Source organism: Phoca vitulina, unplaced genomic scaffold, assembly GCF_004348235.1.
Source record: "Phoca vitulina isolate PV1807 unplaced genomic scaffold, GSC_HSeal_1.0 scaffold12, whole genome shotgun sequence".
NCBI classification, from domain to species: Eukaryota; Metazoa; Chordata; class Mammalia; order Carnivora; family Phocidae; genus Phoca; species Phoca vitulina.
The window spans coordinates 5,533,531-5,556,868 of NW_022589715.1; the positions used below are offsets into that span (position 1 = coordinate 5,533,531).

Below are 23,338 nucleotides of genomic sequence, written 5' to 3' on the forward strand. Positions count from 1 at the left end.
AGTGGATCATTGAATTATTCCAGGTCAGAAGAATGGTAAAATGAAGCCTGCTTCCCTTTCATAAAGGAACATAGGTGCCGCTTGGTGACCCGATGCATTAAGGGAGTGGCTCTCTCATAAATGTTCCTTTCCGTCTCCCCCAACCCAGGCTTCTTCTTAACCTCTCAGACTCATCAGTTTATTTGGTGTGTGATTGAATCATTTTCTTCCTGCCCTGGTGCTACAAAACAAACAGAAAAAAGGAAATTCCTAAGCAGCTTTATTCATAATAGTAAAAATACTGGAAACAAGCAACAGTCTACCAAATATTCATACAATGGAATACTACTCAACCTTCGGCTGAGCATCGAGTGGATAGAGCCAGGGAAATAGTCCCCAGTTCTCTTCCCTCATCTCTGCTCCCCTCAGGCCCAGAGGCCTCTTCGGTGCTGGCAGGACCCCTGAGGCATGAGGGGATGGGAGTAGGGGGAGTCCGCCAGGAGAGACCCCTTCTAGTCTAGAGCTGCTGTAGGTGGTGGTGCAGACCCCTCCCATTTTGGACCTACCTTCTCAGGTCAGAACAGGGACCAAACGAGTGACTAAGGTAGAGACTATGGGAGCAGAGGAGAGGCCTCTGCCCTGGCCTTGCCTCCAGTCCCCTCCTACCCCTGCCCATGTGTACCCACCGGGAGGGCACAAGACCAGGGCAGTTCTTGAGGAACAGAGCCTCCTCGGAGTGTAATTAAAGCAATTTCTGGCCTGTTTAGACATAGATTCTCATGGTCTCTAAAATCCTGGCATTTCTCCTCAGGACGACTCCATTTGATTGTGTGGGCCTAAGTCTTTCTGACTAGAGGATCTGTTTCGGTTAACCCACAGGGCTCTGCCTCCCTCTGCTTGCTTCTCAAGAACCCAGCTTAGCTTTCAGTTTAGCTTAGCTCGGAGTTTCTCAACCCGAGCACATTGACATGTTGGGTCAGACAATTTCTTTGTTGCAGGGCTGTGCATTATAGGGCGTTGGGCAGAATTCCTGGCCTCTTCCCACCAGATGCCAGTAGCATTACCACCTCCAGTCATGACAATCAAAAATGTCTCCAGAACATTGCCAAATTTTGCCCTACGGCAAGATCATCCCCAGTTGAGAAGCACTAGTTGAGCTTAGTTTTGAGCATTCACCAAGCAGAAGCCCTCTCCCGGTTCCCCTTCCACGACTTCTGCTGTGAAGCTTGAAAATACAGTATTCAAATATAATCCTTTTTATCAGAAACCTGTATGTGTCCCTGCCAATTTGCAAGCAGCACAACATAGCTTTATTAACCATCCTTCACAAACACCCTGGAAAAGGTAGAAAAGGAGCATCATTGGCCTGTTTTACCCTGAAGGACAAGAGATTCTAGGCTAAGTGATTTCCCTGGGGCCACTCGACGAGAGCCGGAACTAGACCCCGGGCCTTCTGGCTACTGACCCGCCTTTGACTCCCCCCCCCCCCCCCAGGAAGGCAGGCTGCATCTTTAATGGAAGAGATGAGCGAGCTCCCAAATGTAGGAACTCTACTTCTGACTGCCGGGCTTCTGTCCTGTGGTACAGAGTGGGTCCTCTGGGTGGGAGCTGGGCCAGAGAAGGGGGACAGGTACCCCACCTCCAAGCCTGGAGGCAAGGTGTTGGCCATCCAGCACTTGTGTGTTCCAGGTCAACAACTCCTGCTCTTCTGTTTCCTAGCATGTGGGGAGAGTGGGAGAAACCCCTCTGTTAATAAGCCAAAGTCGAAAAGTCTTTCAAACCACTGATGTCTCTCTGACTTTTCACACTCGTAATTCCACTTAGACAAGAAGATGCATGCTGGGGTCACCCTCAAAAACTTCTTCCAAATATATCAGTTGCTATGTTGAGGACCTATCTACCTACACTTAAATGAACATATTAATCGTCGCCATAGGTCAAATGGGATTTCTAAAGTGTTTGTCAATGCCTGAAAACATTTCTGCAGAGAAGTTAAAAAGCAAAAATACCTGGGGCGCCTCGGTCGCTCAGGCGGTTAAGTGTCCAACTCTTGATTTCCACTCAGGTCATGATCTCAGGGTCGTGGGATCAAGCCCTGCGTGGGGCTCCTCGCTGAGCACTGAGCGCTGAGCGTGGAATCTGCTTGGGATTCTCTCTCCCTCTTCCTCGGTCCCTCCCCCCACCCCACCTCCCAGCTCACGTGCTCTCTCTCTCTCAAATAAATAAATCTTAAAAAAAAAAAAAGCAAAAATACAAAATAAGACTAAGCATTAGATCTTCTTTTCTTTCTCTACCTTTCTGTCCCAGGGTTCCCCAAACATATACGACCATGAAGTCACAATAGAAGCTGATGCCTTTTTGCCTGTGGATGAAACCCTGATTCCTACAGGTTGGTGAACTTCAACGTTTTTACGGGAATGCAGAGCTGGGGTGTGATTGGGAGAGTACTGAAACCTCATTTACCTAAATTTATTTTCTCTGTTGGCCCGCCAAATTGCCTATAATTACCGTGATTAGTCATTTATGTGGGTTAAGGTTGGGTGACCATATAATTAAACACCCAAGCCAGGACACTTTTGAGAGGGAAAGGGGATGCTATTAATAATTAAGCTTGGGCAACTGGGCAGTTCTAAACAAACTGGGTCAGACGGCCATCCTAGCTGAGCCGTAGACGGCAAGAGTTCTCTGCTAAAATGTAAATCAGGTACTTCTTAGCACCTCAGCGGAGCTAAATTTGCCTAAGCATTACCTCCCCAGTGCAACTTGGTTTTAGATGGAGGAGGAAAGGTTGGACCCTGGGGAGGACAATGCACGTGTCACCTCTGAGACACAGTTGGGGGGGTGGGGTAGCATGGAGAGTCCACAGTAGCAAAAGGGAAGGTGAGGTGTTACCAAACTCAAGCCTTATGGGTGTGTGTGTGTGTGTGTGTGTGTGTGTGTGTGTGTGTGTGTGTGTGTGTGTGTGTGTGTGTGTGTGTGTGTGTGTGTGTGTGTGTGTGTGTGTGTGTGTGTGTGTGTGTGTGTGTGTGTGTGTGTGGTGCGCCTCCTAGGTTAACTGGATTGAGATCATCTTGGTTATTATATGTGATCAAAACTACCTTAGTTCAGGGGCGCCTGGGTGGCTCAGTCGTTAAGCATCTGCCTTCGGCTCAGGTCATGATCCCAGGGTCCTGGGATCGAGCCCCGCATCGGGCTCCCTGCTCCGCGGGAGACCTGCTTCTCCCTCTCCCACTCCCCCTGCTTGTGTTCCTGCTCTCGCTCTCTCTCTGCCAAATAAATAAAATCTTTAAAAAAAACAAAAACAAAAAAACCAAAAAAACTACCTTAGTTCAAATAGGCAAATCCATAGCTCCGTAGAGATAGAAAGTGGATTAGGAGGTTGCCAGGGGCTGGGGACAAAGGGAATGGAGAGTGACAATTGGTACAAGATTTTTTTGGTAGGGGGTGATGAAAAGATTCTGGAATTAGATAGTGGTGATGGTAATATCCTGTAAATATACTAAACATCTGTAAATATACTAAACACTACTGAACTGTGTACTTTAAAAGGGTGAATTTTGTGGTATGTGGATTATATCTCAATTAAAAACAAGAAAGAAAGAAACAAACAAACAAACTTGGTTTCTGTGTTGTTTCCAGGGTTAAGTGGTGTAGATTTGTACTAGATTGCAGGTGCACTGCCATCTGCCTCCAGGGGACAGATGGATGACAGCAAGGTGGCTCGCAGGGGTGCTGTTATTTGTGGCAGCTTATAGAAATTCACTTGAGGTAATTACCCCAAAGCAGTAGATAAATATTCTTATTTAGGTTTCATTAAAATCAGAGCTGAGGGGGCGCCTGGGTGGCTCAGTCGTTAAGCGTCTGCCTTCGGCTCAGGTCATGATCCCAGGGTCCTGGGATCGAGCCCCGCATCGGGCTCCCTGCTCGGCGGGAAGCCTGCTTCTCCCTCCCCCACTTCCCCTGCTTGTGTTCCTTCTTCCGCTGTGTCTCTCTCTGTCAAATAAATAAATAAAATCTTTAAAAAAAAAAATCAGAGCTGAGGTAAGTGTAGAAGGCTTAGCCACAGAAAAAGTAAACAAAAGCAGAGGATGAAGGGAAAAAAGAGCAGAAATCCAGAACCACACAAACACTTTTGCATGAGCTCCGCTTCCCCTGGGAAGAAGGGCTGCTGCCTGCTGCCCCTTGCTTGGCTGGCCAAGATCTCCTGCCTGTGTGACAGCAACTTAGAGGTGCCAGGTCGGAGCCCCTTTGTCAGAGCACTGCTGTCTTGTGTTCCACTCTCTCAGGCATCTGTTCAGAGCTCCAGCCTTCCATCAGCCCATCCGTTGGCACCTACTCGTGGAAGGTCAGGAAGGCCTTTCCCCCTGTTCCCAACCCCTGGAAGGGTGCTACTACTTCTTTGCTTGTCTCCTCTGCTAGTAAAGAGCTTAGAATGACAGAATATGAGCACTCTGAAGCCAAGGGCGTCATCACAATCAAATAATCAAGTTTTACGTCACCACTAGTAAGACGTATTGTACCCTCCTCATATGATGTCCTGGAAGAGCACATCATCTGTGTCATATTCTGTCAGAAATGCCTAACCTCATTCCATTCAGGAGAAGGCATCACGTGAACCCAGCTGAGGGACAGTCTACAAAATAATTAAGCAGTACTCTTCAGGAGTGTCAAGGTCATGCTGGCCTTGAAGCAAGACTGAAGAATGGTCACAGAAGAGACTAAGGAGACAAGGACAACTAAATGCAATGGGAGATCCTGGACTGGATCCTGAGCCAGAAAGAGGACCTTAGTGGGAACACTGGTGAAATTCTAGTGAAGCGTGTAGTTAATAGTATTGAACCAGTGTTAATTTCTTAGTTGTGATCATTGTACCACGGTTATCTATGATGTTAACATTGGGGAAAGGACAGGTATACAGAGATGTACTTTTTTTTTTTTTAAGATTTTATTTTTAAGAAATCTCTACCCTCAGCGTGGGGCTCAGACTCAAAATCGTGAGATCAGGAGTCGCGTGCCGTACTGACTGAGCCAGCCAGGCACCCCCAGAGAGGTACTATTTTTGTAACCTCTCTCATGTCTAAAATTATTTCAAATTTTTTAAAAAAAATTTTAAAAAGCCCAGAGCTCCAAGTAAGATATTTTAATTTTCCTGGACACCTGCCTTACTTTGTAGGTAAGGGCTTTTGTTTTATTTGGGTGTCTTTAAAATAATGGGGTTGTGTTTATGGCCACTAGTTCAAAATTTGTATGAGGAAAATGGTAAGAATGTGAGCCTGCGTGCTAAGCAGCAACTCCCGTGAACAGCAGGAATTCGAAACCCAGAAATATAGGGACTACAGAGCTCATTAGAATAATAACGAGAAATCAAGATAAATGGATTAAAAATTTGTGCATCGCAGTTTTCCTTGCTCCAGGGCTGGGTTTAAAGGCTTTTACATTTTTCTTGGTAACATGTGTCATCTTCTGATATTTGCGTGACTCAGCGTGAGGATGAGTAAACCAGCCCATCCTGTCCTAGATGCCGCAGGATTGCATTAGAACTCTGTATTGTGAACTCCAAAGGGAAAATGGTGGCAGCTGCTGGTTTGTGACTGAAAAGGAAGAAAATGAATTCAGTAGCTTTTAGGTGGAGGTGATGAAATTAGTGCATATTTATTTGTGTATATTTATAAAATCTTATGTTGTCCTGTTGCATTTTGATCAGATGAAAATCACAAAAATGCGTAATTCATGCCGTGTAAAGATTATTTGTCATGATGGTAAGAGAGAATTGTGGCAAAGCACCGTAGAGCTCAGCATGTAGTCTAATGGGATGCAGAAAACTCACGGTCAGCTCAGGTCTGCACTGTGAATGGTTTTAGGATCAAATTCTATACTTTGTACTAATTTTGAACAGGGCTGTAAGGGCTCTGGACCCTGGGAGGCAAGAGCCCTGGTTTTGGGGACGCCTGGGTGGCTCAGTCGTTAAGCGTCTGCTTCGGCTCAGGTCATGATCCCAGAGTCCTGGGATCGAGTCCCACATCGGGCTCCTTGCTCAGTGAGGAGCCTGCTTCTCCCTCTCCCTCTGCTGCTCCCCCTGCTTGTGCTTCTCTCTCTCTCTGACAAATAAACAAATAAAAATCTTTAAAAAAAAAAAAAAGAGCCCTGGTTTCGGTCTGGGCTCTGCCGTTAACTCGCTAGGCAACCTTCAGTGTATGTGTAATGCTTTAACATTTCACTTCCCTACGCCCTCATTTCCTTTTCTGCAAATGGGAGGGATGTTGAACTCAATCCAATATTATGGACCTGTAAATTTTCTTTAAAAAATAATTTGAGAGACTTACATGGGGTTGCCCAACTTTTCATTTTGCCAAGTTAGAAAGCGATCATAAATATAGGGCTATTAAAACTAATGGGAATGTATGTATATATATTTCAATTTAAAAAAATAATTTAAACTAACCAGGGTAATAATGGGGGACAGAAATAAAGAGACTAGTGGTGCCTGGCTGGTTTAGTCAGTAGAGCATGTGACTCTCAATCTTGAGATCCTGAGTTCAAATCCCATGTTGGGCGTGGAGCCTATTGGGGGGGAAAAAAAAAGGAAGAAATAGACTACATTTATTTTTTTTAAAACCCAAGCTGCCATTTATAATCACCATCTTTTTATAAAAGAAAATATTTTAATAGCACAAAAGTGGGGAAATTTTAATCTCAGAATAAAGAACACCCCTTTAAATTGAATTCATCTTGCTTTTTAAAGAAATGTGATAGATTATCCAAATACATCTCTGTTTTCTGTAGACCAGTAAAAATGTTATCATGGACTCATGATTGTGAACCAGTAATTGGTCTGAAAGATCACTTGAAGTGCTTACATTCCATGATTCTACAAGGCTCTTATTATAACATCTTACTGCTATTTTTCTGCCACCCTTCAAATCCATTAGAACTCTGTCATGAAAGCAAATAAGTTGCAACAACTTCAGAGCACATACAAAAATCCGTAAGTCTCTTTTACCTATCCATACATTAGCCAGTCCTACAGAAGTTATGTCTGTTTGCCCAGTGACACTTCAACTGAAATTATAGGGTTGTTTCTTCCTCCCCTTTGTCAGAAATGTGTAAGAAACAAATGAATTGTATGTTTCCTTCGGAACTGCCTCCAGAAATGGGCGGTCACTTCCACTCTGCCCTGCCCTGATGGAAGAATTCACATGTCTGACCCTCTTTCAGCCAAGAACAAATCTCTGGGAGCCCAGATTTCATCGGATTCTTAACCCTGACCCAAAGCCCATGAGTGTGTGGCTTAACTCTGAGACCAGTCCAAAGTCATTTGGTCATTTGGAAATGCCTCCCCTCTGCTGCTGGGCTCACCAGGAATCGACAGTCTAGTGAAGGAGTCAGCCAGAATATTATCCATTAACCTGGAAAATGTCAGGATAGATAGAACTCAGAGACTTGCTTCAGAGGAAAAGCGCAGCCTGGGGGCTCCCAGATGGAGGAGATGTGAGTTAAATAAAACCTGCAAGGGCAGGTGGAGATTTGCCAGGCAACGAGGAGAAAGGTGTTCTGGATAGAGATGAACAAGGAAAGGGAGTACAGGAACAGCAGGACTATGCCCAGGAAGGTGCTGCACTTCTGAAGGATCCGGGGCGTGCTCTCAGTGGCAGAAAACCAACGGGCGCAGAGGGGTTGGCGGGGACCATGTCAGATCCGCACCAGGCTCTCGTATGGCTGCAATCCTGGATGGCCCTGGATGGCCCTGGATGGCCCTAGGCTGGCCTAGAGTTCAAGGCTGATCTACACAGGGCAGACTTACAGGTGTACCTGAGTCCAGTCTTAAACTTCCGGACATTGAGCCAGAAGTGGACTGAACCACAAGGCCACTTCCTTGAGACGTACAAGAAACCCGTTAGACCAGTCACACTCGGTTAAGAGTTCTGGGGATTGGTATGCAATATTAGAGATTGTGGTTGTGCTGAATTGAGAAAAAGGAAGATACTGTTTATTTGTGAGGTGAGGTGAAGGTTTATGATAATAATAGTTAATATTTCAGAGAGGACTTTATAAATGGTAATCCATACCAGAATCCTATAACGATTCTTTTTTTTTTTTTTTTAAGATTTTATTTATTCATCAGAGAGAGAGAGACAGAGGCAGGCAGAGGGAGAAGCAGGCTCCCCGCTGAGCAAGGAGCCCGATGTGGGACTCGATCCCAGGACCCTGGGATCATGACCTGAGCCGAAGGCAGAAGCTTAACCGACTGAGCCACCCAGGCGTCCCTCCTATAACGATTCTTATTTAACAGATCAAGAACCTGGAATCTGAGAAGTGTCAGTAACTTACTGGGGATCACCCAGTTAACAAGTGGTGGGAAGCTGGGATTCAAACCTAGGGAGACTGGTATTCAAACTCAGCTCTTCACTACACCTGTACTCTGCAGACCCTACCGTGTGGTTAGATGTTGAGAAGGGTTCTGGGATGGGGTGGGGTGGGAGAGGAAAGAAAAGTCATTTCTTGATGATATAGATAGACAAGATCACCATGTGGTCATGACCTGGGAACTAAGCCAGGAAAAAAAAAAAAAGCTACCCTCAACAGTTGTCAGTTCTCATTTCTTTTCTACCTTTTATAGAAGTAGCCTTATAGCTTCTCTCTTTTCCTCCCTTTATTTTGACTTTTCTGCAAAGAAAGCAGAAAACAAGTTATATTGGAAAGGGGAGGAAAAAAGAAAGACAAAGATGGAGCGTTAAGAAGCTTGCCTGAGAGTAAAGAGCATGAGTGGAAGTGCCTGGCCGTGTTAGACTGGCCAGGAAGGGAATGTGGAAAAGGAACAACTCCAGAACAGTCCAGTTTAAAGCTCAGAATTATTCTCCGCGCCCCTCAGTAACCTCGGAGGTCATTGCGCTGTTGCAATGTCGTACCTTGTTTGGTGATGCATCCCTTGTCCTGCTTGTTCTCGGTCTTCTCATCTACCAGCTCCTGTCATGAGCAGGCTATTGTTGCAGATCTACCGTCTTCCACGGGTCATCTCTGTTGAAGAGGGTAGGAAGTTCACTGGCATAATAGAAGAAAAGCTTCACCGTGTACCTGGGTAGCTTTCGGTCATCTGGGAGATTGACTTACAATGAGATGCCTCATTTAACCAGCAGGGTGCTGGGCAGTGAGTTCATTCTAGACCCTTTGGCTCTCCCTGGCTTTCCCTGGGGCTGCTGCCTGGTCGCAGGGAGCCCTGCAGAGGTTGGCAGGCCACGCTGGTCTCCTTGTGTGTGAGTGCCTTCTACTCTACCATCAAATATTTTAGGCACCGTCCCCCATCCTCTGCTTTCCACCCCAAATCCTTGTGTCTTTGGGTTTTTTTAGATTTCTTATTTTAGGGTCATAAAAATCCTCATTATTTTTACTTGGAGCTCCCAGAGAGAAAAGTCTCTCTTATCATCATTGTACAAAAGAAGAAACCGAGAACTCCACCTGCACCCAGTATCCCAAGAAGAGACAGCCGCGAAACATGTCTGAAAGGGTAGCTCTGCGGGAGAATTTGTGGTGGATTTGGAGGAAGCTCGGAGCAACACTGTATAAACATGAGGACTTTTATCAGATCATTCTTTGAATTCTGTGCCATTTTGTCCCAAATGCTTCATCTGACAAATGGCAATTTCTGTAGCTTCATTGAGCCAGCCTTCTCTTGACTTTCTGCCAAGGCCCCCTAGGCTTGCTTCGAAGCTCGTGTCTTTCTGTGATACAAAGATGTTTAATAGTCCCAGGCTCCTGCCTTTTGTGACTATTAATTTTTACTTATGTTTGTGTTTCAACTCCTTCTTTTTGTTTGCCCTTCATAGAAACTATTTCTGAGGGAAATGCTGATGCAGATCTAAACTTTGCAGGCGTTTTTCACCTTGGTCATAGATAATCGGTAAATAATTTTTCAGGTGAAGGGAAAGCCCACTATCACAAGAAAGTAGCACCTCTTATTGTACAGTAGCTGTGATACTGTGGCCGAGGTAGTCGGTAAAAAGGGACCTTCCCCCTCCCCGTGTGTGTTGGGGGGGAGGGGCAGAGCCTTGGCCTCCATTTTGCCTCTTGCAGGCTCACCGATTGGGCCTCATCACACAGAAAGGAAAGGGTTGCCTTGGCATAGTGTTTGAGGGAGCCAAAGAAAGCACATATCATGAAATCCCCTTGTCTTAAACTCATAGCCCCCCTTTAGACCTCTCACCCAGGCAGCACCCTCAGACCTCTGGCGGCCTCAGGCCCCTGTTTTGCTCCTGGCTTTCTTCCTGTTGGCAATCTGGGGAGCACAGAAAATGTCTTCAGCCCTCTCGGTCAGTAAGACACAGAAGACAACAGCCTGCATTACGTGGCTTCTTCGTTCTCCCCCTTTCTGTGCACTCCTATTAAAAAGCTATCCTTGGGGCGTCTGGGTGTCTCAGTCGTTAAGCGTCTGCCTTCGGCTCCGGTCATGATCCCAGGGTCCTGGGATCGAGCCCCGCATCGGGCTCCCTGCTCCACGGGAAGCCTGCTTCTCCCTCTCCCACTCCCCCTGCTTGTGTTCCCTCTCTCACTGTGTCTCTCTCTGTCAAATAAATAAAATCTTTAAAAAATAATAAAAAAAAAAATAAGCTATCCTTTTCCCAAAGCTCAGTGGAAAATCCTCAGCAAGTGTGGGGGTAGCAGAAGCCTTCAAAGGGGCCCATTCAAATCAAATCACCCCCACCCCCGCTTTCCCACTGGAAATTTCTGCCATTTTGTCATTCCTGGAGGCTTCCAGGCAAATGCAGGCAAACAATATCCTTTGTGTGTTAGGCTGCAAGACTCCAGCGTCTTTGCTTTTTTTTTTCTGGGGGAAAAAAAAAAAGAAGAAGAAGACTAGAATCCATCACCTGGCTTCTGAAGCCACTGCTCTGGATGTAATCCTGGGCACTTTGGAGCTGGTGGGGGTGTTGGGTCACGGGGTCCTCGCTCACACGTGTCCCCTGCAGCCCGGCGGCACCGTCGGAAGGCTTCTGCAGGGCTGCACGCTTGGTTCACGAAGACCGAGAGCAGCGTCTGCAGCCAAGCTGTCCGGCTGGGTTTGCATGTCAGCAGTTAGTTTAGCTTTGCTTCTGAGCAGTTGTCCTTCCCTACTTTAAAAAAAAAAAAAAATGCAGCCCATAAAGCATCTGCCACTACTTAGGATGGGCTCATACTCTGTTACTGGGGCATCTTCAGATCGTCTTGAGTGTACGTTTATATTTGTTGTTGTCGGGGCTGTCCCTGTAGTTTCCCAAAAGGGCAACTCCCAGAAGCTCGTTATCAGGAAGGACCCGTGTAGAGTCGGTGTCCACAGACAGAGAACATTCCAGTGCCAGATCTCTGTGCAGCCATGTTGGGCATGTAGCTTCGGGACCCGAGTCTAGTTGTCCTGTCCTGGGGCAACAAGAGGAAATCGGTTCCTAGAGCTCTGCTCAGGTACGAAGCCAGCTAAGTGTGAGCAGGTGAGAAAATTCTGGCCTTCGGTTTCCCCGGGGATTAATTCATTCCCAGGGTTGTAAACATTATACGTCCCCTTTTCGCTTTATAGAACTGTGAGACTTGGAGGCCGTGTGGGCAACCTGCCCAGCAAGATATTATCACGTACACAACATTGTGCAGAACCAAGCACGTGTCTTTATAGGCGTTTGCAGCACACAGGTTTTTTTTTTCTTTTCTTTTAATGTTGCTGTTCTTTACTTACAGTCGTAGATGAGGAATTAAGAAAGCAAAAAATGAATGCTTTGACTAGGTTTTTGCCTCTTACAGTAACATTAGTAAAATTCTCTTATTCTTTTCCTTAAGAAAAGGTACCTTTTATTTTTATAGAAATCTACACAACCCACTCTGTCCCCCAGCCCATCTGTGTTCACTTGCTGTTCTTGCTGCTCTCGGTTTTTGAAAGCGCCTTCTAAAATTACATGAAAGCAACCCCATTTTGACAAGATTAGAATTCTGGTACGAAAGGCTTACCATGAGGCTGTGGAGAAAGGCCCAGCAAAAACCTTTGTATTTTATTTCACCCTCTCTGGGTTCAACCTACAATTCAGTCAATTTTATAATTACTTCCCTAGGGCAAGTCTAAGTCTCTGCCCTGGAGAAATAACAAATTCCAAAGTAGTCTCCCGGTTCAAAGATGGTGCAAATGAAGACTGTTTTGATCTACATGTTTTAATCATTCTGGAGCTTCTTACAGAAAATTCCTTTAGACTGGGGCGCCTGGGTGGCTCAGTCAGTTGAGCGGCTGCCTTCGACTTAGGTCATGATCCTGGGGTCCTGGGATCGAGCCCCATGTCCGGCTCCCTGCTCAGCGGAGAGCCTGCTTCTCCCTCTCCCTCTGCCTACTTGTGCTATCTCTCTGTCAAATAAATAAAATCTTAAAAAAAAAAAATTCCTTTAGACTTTATATGATTCTAAAATGTTGGACATAGTACTAGTTTCAAACCTACACCAGTATGCATCCTCTTTCTTTGCATCCCACTCCCCCCGCCCCGTATTGTTAGTCATCAGGTGCTGCCGATTTTTTAAACTAAGACTGTATTTTTTTTTTTTAGAGAATTTTTAGGTTCACAGCAAAATTGAGCAGAAGGTACCGAGATTTCCCATATACCCATGCCCCCACATATGCACAAACCCCCCCTTTTCAACATCCCCCACCAGAGTGGAGCATTTGTTACAACTTGATGAACCTACATTGACATATCATCATCACCCAAAGTTCATAGTTTACATTAGGGTTCACTCTTGGACAAATGTAGAATGACACGTATCCATCATAATGATAGCACACAGAGTATTCGCTGCCCTAAAAGTCCTCTGGACATAATATTAGTTTCAACCATCCATCAGTATACTTCCTCTTTCGAGTCTCCCCTCCCCCCAGTATTGTTAATCATCCAGTCGTGCTGATTTTGAACTCCTAAGTATTTCTCGAATCTGTCTCTTCAGTGTGTATTATTGATTATATTGTTCTATTTCCATCGTCACTATCCTGGTTAGGCTGTCTTTTCTTGTCTAGATCACTGCCTGGCTTATATTATGAGTTTCACAAATTGGGATCAGTGGATGAACAAATGAATCTGGAAAATAGCTCTCTAACTGGGGAAAAAAAAAATCTCTTTAGATCTAGCCTCCATCTGGTTACTAAAGTTATCTATCTAAAATGCAAATCTTGCTTTGATACCCTAAGCTTAAAAACCTTTTAGGTGGCTCCCAGGCCACACACCAGCTGCCTCAGACCCATCTCCCGGCGTGCCTCACTCATATCCCACACACCTGCCACCCACAGGGACCACCCAGCTCCCCCTTCTCTGTTGCATAAAACCCCTACTCTTCAAGGCTATGCTTTCTCCTTAGAAGTCTTTTCCCCACTTCCTGCAAACAATAGATTCTTTGGTGTTTAAGGGTTTGTGTAAGGACAGGAACTGTTTAGAGCTCACCCTGTGCCCAGAGCTCACCTTTCTTATCTTCCCTTCCACAAGTCGGCCTGAGATGATCTAGCAGGATTTAGTTACAGGTCTAAAGTAGGGAGTTGGAGGGAGCTTTAGGCTTGGTCTCTTTGGCTTAAAGCTAGAAAACTGTGCTAAACACAAAAATGAAACCCGGTAAGAGCCAGGCTGTATGTTCTAGGAACAGGTACTCCCTCCTTTCCCTACACTCAGTCTCTCTCCAGTCTTCTCCCTTCTTGACATCTGTTTTCAACAGAGCATATGAACACAACAGGGCAGGATAACCGGGATTCAGAAAGCCTGGACACCGGGCTCCCTTTTACTACCCGCCGGCTGTGCGCTCGAGTCAGCCAGGAAAACTCGCTGGGCCTCATAAGCTAATCTGCTAACTCTCATCAGATGGGCGTTATATCAGTTGAACTCTGAAATCCAGTCAGTTTCTAACCCTGATTCATAGACTCCATGGAGCCTCTAACCCAGATATTCATAACCAGGATCCATACATGTATGTCTGGGAAGATGATGAGAGATCTTCAGGGGCTTCACGGGCCCCCAAAATTCTGTGTAAAGCCCTGTATGAGCTGATCTCATCATCTTGGTCCACAGAGGGTTTGTCTTTTGTGTGTGTGTGTGGGGGGGAGGGTTGTCCTTTCTCAAGGTAATGATAGTTTATGGTTATCCTACTATGTATTATTATATATAAGATAGCCATTGTTTTGGAGATGAGCAATAGTGTGTTTTCCTTTTGGTAATCTTCAGGGTGGCTTTACAATTTTTTTGCTACTTCATCACCAGTTGATTTTCTGGAGGGAGCTAGAAGACTAGTGAGAGGAGGAAGATGGCACTCCCAGAAGGAAAGGAACTTCTCCAAGGTTCCATCTGGAGGAGCAAGAACTGCCAGGAGTGAGGGTTGGATGGCCAGCTTCTCTGTTTCTGCTTGATCCGATGAATGCGATTGCCTTTCTGTATCCACCAGCCCTTGGTGCAGTCAAGACTCCAGGTCTGGCCATCAGTCTGTGGCGTACAGGAGCAGGCAGGCACGCGGGGCCTCACTGTGGGCAGGAAGCCAGAGCATGGTGTCCTGGTTGTCACCTTCAGCTCTGCAGCTCTCGAGACAAGCACCTCTAGCTGTGGGCCTACGCCCGAAGTTTCTTCTTTTTCCATTCTCCATCACCGTGGAGAACACACAGGCATGCATATAGCACATGTCCTGTGCTTAAAGAAATAAGGCTAGTGTTATTAAAGAAAGGATTCGAGTAACACTAAAAAAGTGAAACTCATGATACTGGTACTTATGGGATGTTAGTTACCTGGAGCTGTTTCTGCTAGGACAGGTCCCTCCTAGACAGTTCGAGGAAGTTCATGACAAGAACTCTAAGGACCTCTCCTGGTAGCAATACTACTCTCCAACCGGGTGCGTTACTGAATCCTTCTCTATAAAAGGGCCCCAAGAACAGTTTTATGAGGCTCTAGAATAACGTCCAAAGCAGTACTTGTGTTCCCTGCGAGAAAACACATCACTGCTACAAGACTGGCAAACGTGAGCCGGTGTGGTGGGAATTTGGCAGGAGGAAAGCTCAGAAATTAGCACTTGGCCAGGCATTATGTAACTCCTGTGAAAATTTCAGACGAACAACAAGTGCATCTGCCAGAAGAGGTGTTTTTTGCTAGAGCTCTGACTGCCACCCTTGGAGAGCCGGTGTTTAACACCCACCCTCCCCACCCCGGGTCTAGACAGGGGCTGGCTCTAGCTCATTCCTTCAAGGTCACCCCATTCTGAAGGAGCTGAGAGGTAACTGCGGGCTTTGCACTATGGGCCTGAGGCTGATTCACACAAGTACTCAGAGCAGACTTATATTCAGTTGACGAACCTTTATGGAGCGCCTGCTAATTGCTACCTGCTTCCTGAGGCGCAGGCCATGGAAAGATGATTGAACACTATCTGTGCCCTTGAGAAGCTCACAGGGAGTGAAGAATCTACTGTGGTCAGAACAGGAGAAGAGGGGGCGCCTGGGTGGCTCAGTTGGTTAAGCGACTGCCTTCGGCTCAGGTCATGATCCCAGGGTCCTGGGATTGAGTCCCACATCGGGCTCCCTGCTCAGCGGGGAGCCTGCTTCTCCCTCTCCCACTCCCCCTGCTTGTGTTCCCTCTCTCGCTATGTCTCTCTCTGTCAAATAAATAAATAAAAATCTATAAAAAAAAAAAAAAAAGAACAGGAGAAGAGGTAATGTCCATGGGGCTAAGGGAGACAAGGGTAGAAGGAGGCTTTCTCAAGATGCCCCTGAGCTACCAGAAGTTTCTTAGTGTCTGTGAGGATCTAGGAGCAAGGAGAGTGAGATACTTTCGTGAAAGCACCACCGATATTTAAGGTGCAAGAAAAGCTTACACAAAAGGCGCCAGGGGAGATGGTCAGAGGTAGAAGGCAAAGAAAGAGAAAAGGTGACCGGAAGTCTAGGAGTGACCAACAGCACCAGTACTCCGGAGGGTACTCTCCCTGCGGAGGCCTGGGGAGAGAGTGCGGGCTGTCGTGGCTGTCCCTGCTGACCTCATTTCACAGAGTGGTGAGGGAGACGCCAGGCTCTGACAGCTGGAGGAGCCACTGAAAGTGAGGAGGGAGAGTCGGGGAGCGTAGGCCAATGAGGAGTTGCCAACCAAGGCAACTTTCTTGAAGACAGAATCTCAGGCCCCAGCTCGGAGACTCTGGGTCATTTGCCTTCGTGTGGGGCCAGCGACTGTACATCTGTAAGCTCCCCACTGAGCAGCGGGAACCACGGGTGTTGAATATGCTTTCGGAAACCCGGGAAAGGAAGAAGACAGGGTGCCTCCATGAGGTGCAGATGCAGGGTCAAGGAAGAGGTTTTTTCAGGGCAGAGGAGCTGATGGAGGGCAAGTCAAATGTTTGTCAGAGGGTTCCAGGTGAGAATGGAGACCAGGAATCTGTGGTGGCCTCAGCTGGTGCCACTGGGAGTTTCCTCCGGATTCTCTCAGGAGTTTCGAGTCGGGAGCAGAGAAGGTGGACCGTGGGATGATCCAAAGCTGGAGTTTTGTCAGGTTGGAGGGGCAGGAGGACAGGGTGTAAGGCAGGCCACTAAGAGTGTTACTAACCACAGCGGCTCAGGTCATAGACCCTGGGCCCAGACACGTAGCAGAGGACATGAGGGGCCTGATGGACGCTCTGGCGGGGGGACCTGAAGACCAGGGGAGTGTAGCGGCACTCTGGAGAACAGGTCTATCAGGAATGCCCCTGCGGGAAGGCTGCACCCAGACAGTGTGGGTGCACTTCCCACTGGCAGCAAATCCCTGGGTGCCATCTTGATGTGAGTCTAGGACGGAAAAATTCCCTGCATGAAAATGCCTCGTGTGGGACCAACTGTGAAGTGTAAAATTGCCTTCTCACCTGAAAACAACATGTAACTGGGTTTAGCATTTTATGCCTCAGATGACATGTAATATCCAGAAGCAATACCCTCCCCCCATTGCTAGTCAAAGTAAAATCAGAAAATACTCAGTGAAAAGAAAAAAAAAAAAAGAAAGAAAACAGCAGTAGAATAAAGCCACAAACCCAAAGCTCCGGCAGAGGGAAGGGGGAAAACTGCAGCAGAGACAAGCTTTGAGGTTGTGTGATCTATGAAAATTTATAGAAATGTTACCTCAAAAAAAAAAAAAAAAATCCCAGGGTGCTTTACTTGCCAACCACTGGAATGAAGACAAAATTCCCACCCAGGGTGTTACTTTTAATTATCATTCTCTTTATGTTGTTTCTTAAAATAATAGCAGGCATTCTAGAGATGATATACCAAGATGGCTTAATTAGATGTCAGATGAGTACCTGTGCCCATGAGCCCCATTACTGCTGGCTTCCTTATGCAAATGGGACTGACTTCTGAACCTGCCTAGATAAAGAAACGGACAGAATTGGAGCAGCTGGGCTGGAAGCACGGCTGGGCCGTCCCCATGGAGACCAGACTCCCCGCTCTTCCCGTTGCCCCAGCTTTCCTCCCCATCCCCCCCCTTTTTTTTTCTGAGATGAATGCAGGACACATCTGAGCCTGGGTCTCCCTTAGATGGTCTCCACACCAGTGCCTTTCACCTTTAGTACGCACAGAGATCACCTGGGGAGCTTGTTAATATGCAGATTCTGACTCGGTTGGCCTGAGGGAGAGCCTCTGGGTCCGGTTTCTAAAAAGCCCCAGGTGTGGTCCTGGGTCCACCCTTTCTCTAGCCCCATAAAAAGCACGAAAAAGCTCTGGCTGGCCTCAGGTTTGTTACTTTTTCCTTTTTTGGGCACCTGCCCCTCCCCTTTCGCTCCTCTTCCCAACAACCCTGCTGTCCTCCTGCTGCGCTCTGAGCTCCCCTCCCCCCTGCAGCTCTTCATTCTCCCACTTCTGGGCCTCTCTGTAGGTCATTCTACAAAGAGCTGCTCTCAGCCTATGGCCTCCCTAGATAAGACAAGCTAACAATTTGATTTTAAAAAGAGAGAGGAGGGAAATAACTAGATGTCACAGTGTGTCCCTAAAGGGAACAGCCTGCTTCATTCTGTTTATCACGTGGGACAATGGATCTACAGCCTTGGAAGGTCACAGTCGGAAAAGTTGAACCCCAGACTGTGGGCTCCGCAGGCACTCAGGTGCCTCCAGCTCAGGATGGTCCCTGGCCACCTTGGGTCAGCACGTCACACAGAAAGCCTTCCAGAAATTGAGCTGGGATCTAGAGCCGGCCCCATTTTGCCTACTGCTTGGCTCAAGGCCTTGGAAGGTAGTTGTCCTGGTGCCCCCAAGTCATTTCTTCTTCCAGGAAGAGCTGTTCTTCTTCTGCCCTGAGTTGGCCATTCTGGTCATTGTCCTCTGATTCTGCTTCTGTGTGTCTAGGCCTCTCCATCTGGGATGCCCGCACTGCACAAAGTTATCAAGAACTGTCACCACCTCATTACACTCTTGATGTGACTCCTGTCGAACTTACTGCCAACCACATCCTTGAAGTCATTTTCACACATGCTGCAGCTCAGCTCACATCTCCCTAGTCAGTAATAATTGTAGTCATCAGACTTAACGTTTATGAGAATTAGTATAACATGATAGCTAAGAACACAGGCTCCGGAACCAGACTGCCTAGGTGTGAAGCACTTAATGAAGAACGTGTCGTTGTTAGTTATCACCGTCATGATTATCATCATCCTCCCTGTGCTAAGCACTTTGCCCACAATAACTGTTTTAATCCCCATGACAACTTCAGGGGATAGGGGCTATATTGTCCCAATTTTACAAGGAAGGAGATGGAACCTCCAAAGATTATTTTTCGTGCCCAGGGTTGGAGTTACAGTGTAAAGTGAGGCAGTGTCCTTTGCTTTTTGGTTTTTGGCTTTTTTGGACACAAGTGCAGGACCATATCCTTTGCCATTATTCACAAATTTCATCGTATAACCAGTGCTTTACCCCCACTTTGCACTGTCTTTTGGATTCCTGGTTCTGTTATACCAAGCGCATCTGCCTCCTAGCTTCACGCTGTCTGTCCTAATTTGAGAAGAATACCTTCTCTATCTTCATCTAGATCATCCACAGATCAGAGGCCACGTGACAGCTCCCTGCAGATTCTGCTCACTGAAGCCCAGGTGCTCCCTCTCCCGAAGCTCCCCGAGCCAGCAGCTTTGTAACCCAGAGAAGCCGAGGGGGTAGCCTGGGGACGATTTGTATTTGAATATATCTGGATTTGTCTCCTAGTGAGCATGCTTCATCTTGCCTTCCAGGACTCCATTCCATTCCAGAGTTCTTCCCAGGACAGAGGGCAGCTCCTAAATTTATAGTTTGTGAAACTGACCGTCTAGGTAGGTCCAGTTGCAAAGACTGAGTCGAATGCAGGGTCTGCAGAACGCACCTACCAGGGGAGATACTGACCACGTCCTGCAGATAATGAGACCTAGGAGGCTGGCTCCCTTCCTTCTGGCTCCACAGCCCTTCTGTGTCCTGACTAAACCACGGGAGGCTAAGCAGTCGTGGTGGGCAATATTTCTGTGTAGGCAGAGCGTGGGGCCCCCGTCTCCTTGGAAGGGAGGCTGGGGCGTGCCTTGAAACTTAAATTGTAGGTTTATTTGGAGCGATTTGCAAGAAAGGGAAGCACTGATGGAGATCAGAAGGGCTAGATCCCCCACATAACGCCATTTCTGGGTGCCACTGTGCCAGTTGACCAGAAAGGCTGGATTGATTTCTTCCCTCTCCCCTGTACTGGTTATATTCTCTGACCCTGGGCCATTAATGCAGTTTGGCTCTCTTCAGTTACCACCCTTCTTGGCTTCCTGTGACCCATGACTGTGGGAGCCTCCTGGCTCTTGGAGGACAGCAGGAAGCCATGGGTCTACCACGAGCCTGGGCTCCCTAATTACGCCACTGTCGCTGGAGCCTGCCCAAGTTACTGTGAAGCGCAGAACAAGCATGCAGGAAGATGTTTCTGCCCCAACACGTTCCCCTTTTGAAATCATCAAGCAAACGCCGAACACTGTCTCTCTGTGTGGTCAGGCAGAAGGGCTGTCCTTCTCCTGCTGGAGCCATGAAGGACCATTGGCAGACTGAGCCCGGTGGACCCAGGAGGATCTGGGGAAGGCAGTCTTAATTCTCATAGATCAACATCTGGCCCTAGCAATGCACCTGCTCTTGGGCAGTGGGTGCCCCAGGATGCCATGAAACTGATGGGGACGGGTGAGGGAGCTTCCACTGGAAATGGAAAATGCCTCTGAACTTAGTGAGCCCTTGGTGTGACCTTGAATGCTTAAATGCTGATTTTGACACATCCTCAGGAAAACGAAGTAGCTAAAGGCAGGGACTCAAACCCTAACTGCTTAGGTTTAAATCCAGCTCTGTGACATTGGATCATTTATTTAACCTCTGCAAACTTCATGTGTAAAGTAAAGGAATCCACTGGACCTACCTCATTGGTCATGAAGATTAAATGAGGTATTACATGTAAGGTGCGTGGAACAGCTCCCGGCATTTCATAAGAGCTTTGGAAGGATTAACTACTATTATTACCATTTTCATCACCATCACCACCATTTCTGAGTGTTGAATATGTACCAGCCACTACGCTAAGCACATACACACGTTAGCTCATTTCACTACCCTTTGGAAGAGGTGTAATGCTTCAGTTATGCCTCAAAGAAACGGACATCTGGAGAGGTTAATTAAGCTGCACCAAGCTAGGCAGGTAAGTAATCCGGGAAGTCAGGATTTGGAGCCAAGTCTCCCTAACCCCACAGTCTATGCTGTTATCACCCCTGGCCACGTTCCATAAAAACAGCTATGTTACAGAGTACTTCCTGCCCACTGGGTAGGATGCGGAGCATTTTATGTGCCTTACCTTGTTGAATTTTCATAATCCCATGAAGTAGATACTCTTCTTATCCCCGGTTTACAGATGAGGAAAGCAAGGTTCAGAGAAGCTAAGCAACCTCCACACATTTTTACAGCAAAGAATTTAAGTCCAGGCTGCCTGACTCTTAAAATCCATTCTAGTATCTTTTGAGTTTGACTGCCAAACAAGTGAGCAAGATGCTGCTCCTGGGAGGTCGATAACAGCCATTGGTGATCTCGATTCCTGAGAGCCACTGTAACCCGGAAGGACACAGTTTGCCCGATCAGCCCCATTTTCTGAGCTGTCGTTAGGGGCAATTTCCACTTTCTCCGATGCTTCACTTTCCTGCAATTTCTGTAAGCTGTTGATTTGCTCAGATTGAGACAAGCTCCTGCGTATTTCACATACTAGTTTATTGTACGTCCTGCAAGAATATGGAGGCATCATAGATAGTCCAGAAGGAGGCCCTGATGTATTGTGCAAAAAGCCTTTGCTGTGAGTCTCCCAGTAGACCCCCAGACTGCATTTTCTTGACCAGACCCCTAAGGTTGTGTGACTGCAACATTCCAGATGTGCATTTTAGTCTCAGGTCATGAGAGGGCAACTTGCTTGGTGAGGAGTAGTGGTCTGGCAGAACGTATTCATCGGCCTGGAAATCAGGGATTCTTAACCAGTCATGCATGGCTGGCCTTCAGAGGTTCTGAGAACATTCTTTACATTTGTATGCATTTTCCTAGACAGTGAGCCCTTAACTTTTACAATATTCTCAAAGGAGTACATAACTCCAAAGCCGGTTTAAAAACTACAGTTCTAGATTTAAAAATCACTAAGGAAGGAAGCTTCAAAAAACAAAACTAAACCAAAAAAACCCTTATTCCTTTTTTAATGAAAATGGCACTGCTCCCTGGAGGCAGAAATGTACCTTCCTTTTGCATCAATGATTTATGCTATAATGAATAAGTGTTCTCTTTGTTCTCTATTCTGGAGAGAGAGAGAGAGAGAGAGAGAGAGAGAGAGAGTGTGTGTGTGTGTGTGTGTGTGTGTGTGTGTGTGTGTGACAAAGAGACAGAGCACTATGTGCCAGGTACTGCCCTAGAGATAGGTTCCTTCATATCATTCTCTCTAACCTCACAATATCTGTTTTAGGTAGACACCAATATGAGCTCTATTTTATAAGGAAATTGAATCTTACAGAGGCACAGAAACTTGCCCAAGGTCAGTTAGTAAGTCTGTCTGAATCCTAAGATGTCTTACATAGATTTGTAAACCAAAATATAGGACAAATCATAGAAAATAATGTTCAAATAATATACTTCATTTTTAAAATATTTCTCTTTTTTTAAGATTTCTTTTTTAAGGGAGAAAAAAATTTTTGGAAAAAATTTCTCCACTCATCCTAATTTTTCTAGAAAGTCTATGCCAGATTTTCTTTTCTCTTTTTTCTTCCCTTTTCCCAAAATAATTTTTAATTGTTTTTATAAATAAGACTTTGCTGAGGACTGTCCAGTGGGACTCTGATCTTATGGCTGCACTTGTGTTACGGGGTTGTGTGAAGATGAGCGAGAAAGGGGACCTGTCAGGAAGGGGCTAAAAATGAACAGATGCAGTGACTCTTGCAGTGACCATCTGTTCATCTTCTCAGAGAGGCAGGTACTAACTAGGGCCACCAGGCAGAGGAAAGAGCTATTTCTGATGATGAGAAATTAAAAGCATTGAATTAAAATTCACCCCAGGTGAATTTTCTCAGTCAGACACCGGGAGAGTGTTCATGCCCAGATGTTACAAAAAACCATTTCACTGGAGTCAGTGTTTGATCAGAAGTTCAAAGGACTAATTCACCTTCTACTCCGTTTCTTAAGTCGTTTGCCCCCCACATTAAGTCAGAGTGAGCAGTCTCTAGGATATGTGTAATATAAATGCATCTTGCCTACACTCCAGATACAACTTCACAGGGGACAGCAGTCCATTCCTGTGCTTGTTCGGACCCGCACCCTGTCCACTGAGCCAGTCCTGACTTATCCTTCAAGATTAGACTCCTGTCACCACCTCTGGAAACCCTTTCCTGACCCCCACAGCTGCACTGGGGGCTGCTTCTCCTCCATGAGAGCCCCCTGGACGCCGCTCTCATGGCCTTTGTCACACTCTCCTGTCGGTGTTAATTTTTTTATCTGTCTCCTTCACCAGATTCTAGGCTCTCTGAGGTCAGTTTCATGCCTGGTACGTAAAAGCTACTCAAAAATGCGTGAATTAACAACTTTGTATTTGTTTTTCCCCCACCCAAAAGGAATTACGAGGATTAGTGTTCTTAAGGTAGGACCAATTAAAGACACTTCTGACTATGTAGTAAAGGGAGGGGAGGGGTGCATTAACCTCCTGTCAAGACTAGTCAAGTGCCAAGAGGTGAAAACATCCTAAGGCGGTATACTAGTCATCTATTGCTATATAATAAATTACTCCACACTTCATGGATTATTTTTCATTGTTTCTGTGGTCAGGAATTTAGATAGGGCATAGCTTGTGTCTGCATGTGATGTCTGGGGCTCATTTACTTGTATGCTGGCTATTGGCTAGGGCTATGA

The 23,338-nt window shown here is 46.4% G+C and overlaps 1 protein-coding gene across 2 annotated transcripts in view; it reads left to right on the plus strand.

Moving 5' to 3' along the window:
* GALM (galactose mutarotase) overlaps nucleotides 1–23,338 on the plus strand; it is a 50,954-nt gene that overhangs the window by 17,692 nt on the left and 9,924 nt on the right. For both annotated transcript variants that reach the window (XM_032410328.1, XM_032410329.1), the window contains exon 4: nucleotides 2,287–2,368. In XM_032410328.1, the coding sequence (XP_032266219.1) occupies nucleotides 2,287–2,368 (82 nt within the window). The remainder of the gene's footprint in view (nucleotides 1–2,286; nucleotides 2,369–23,338) is intronic.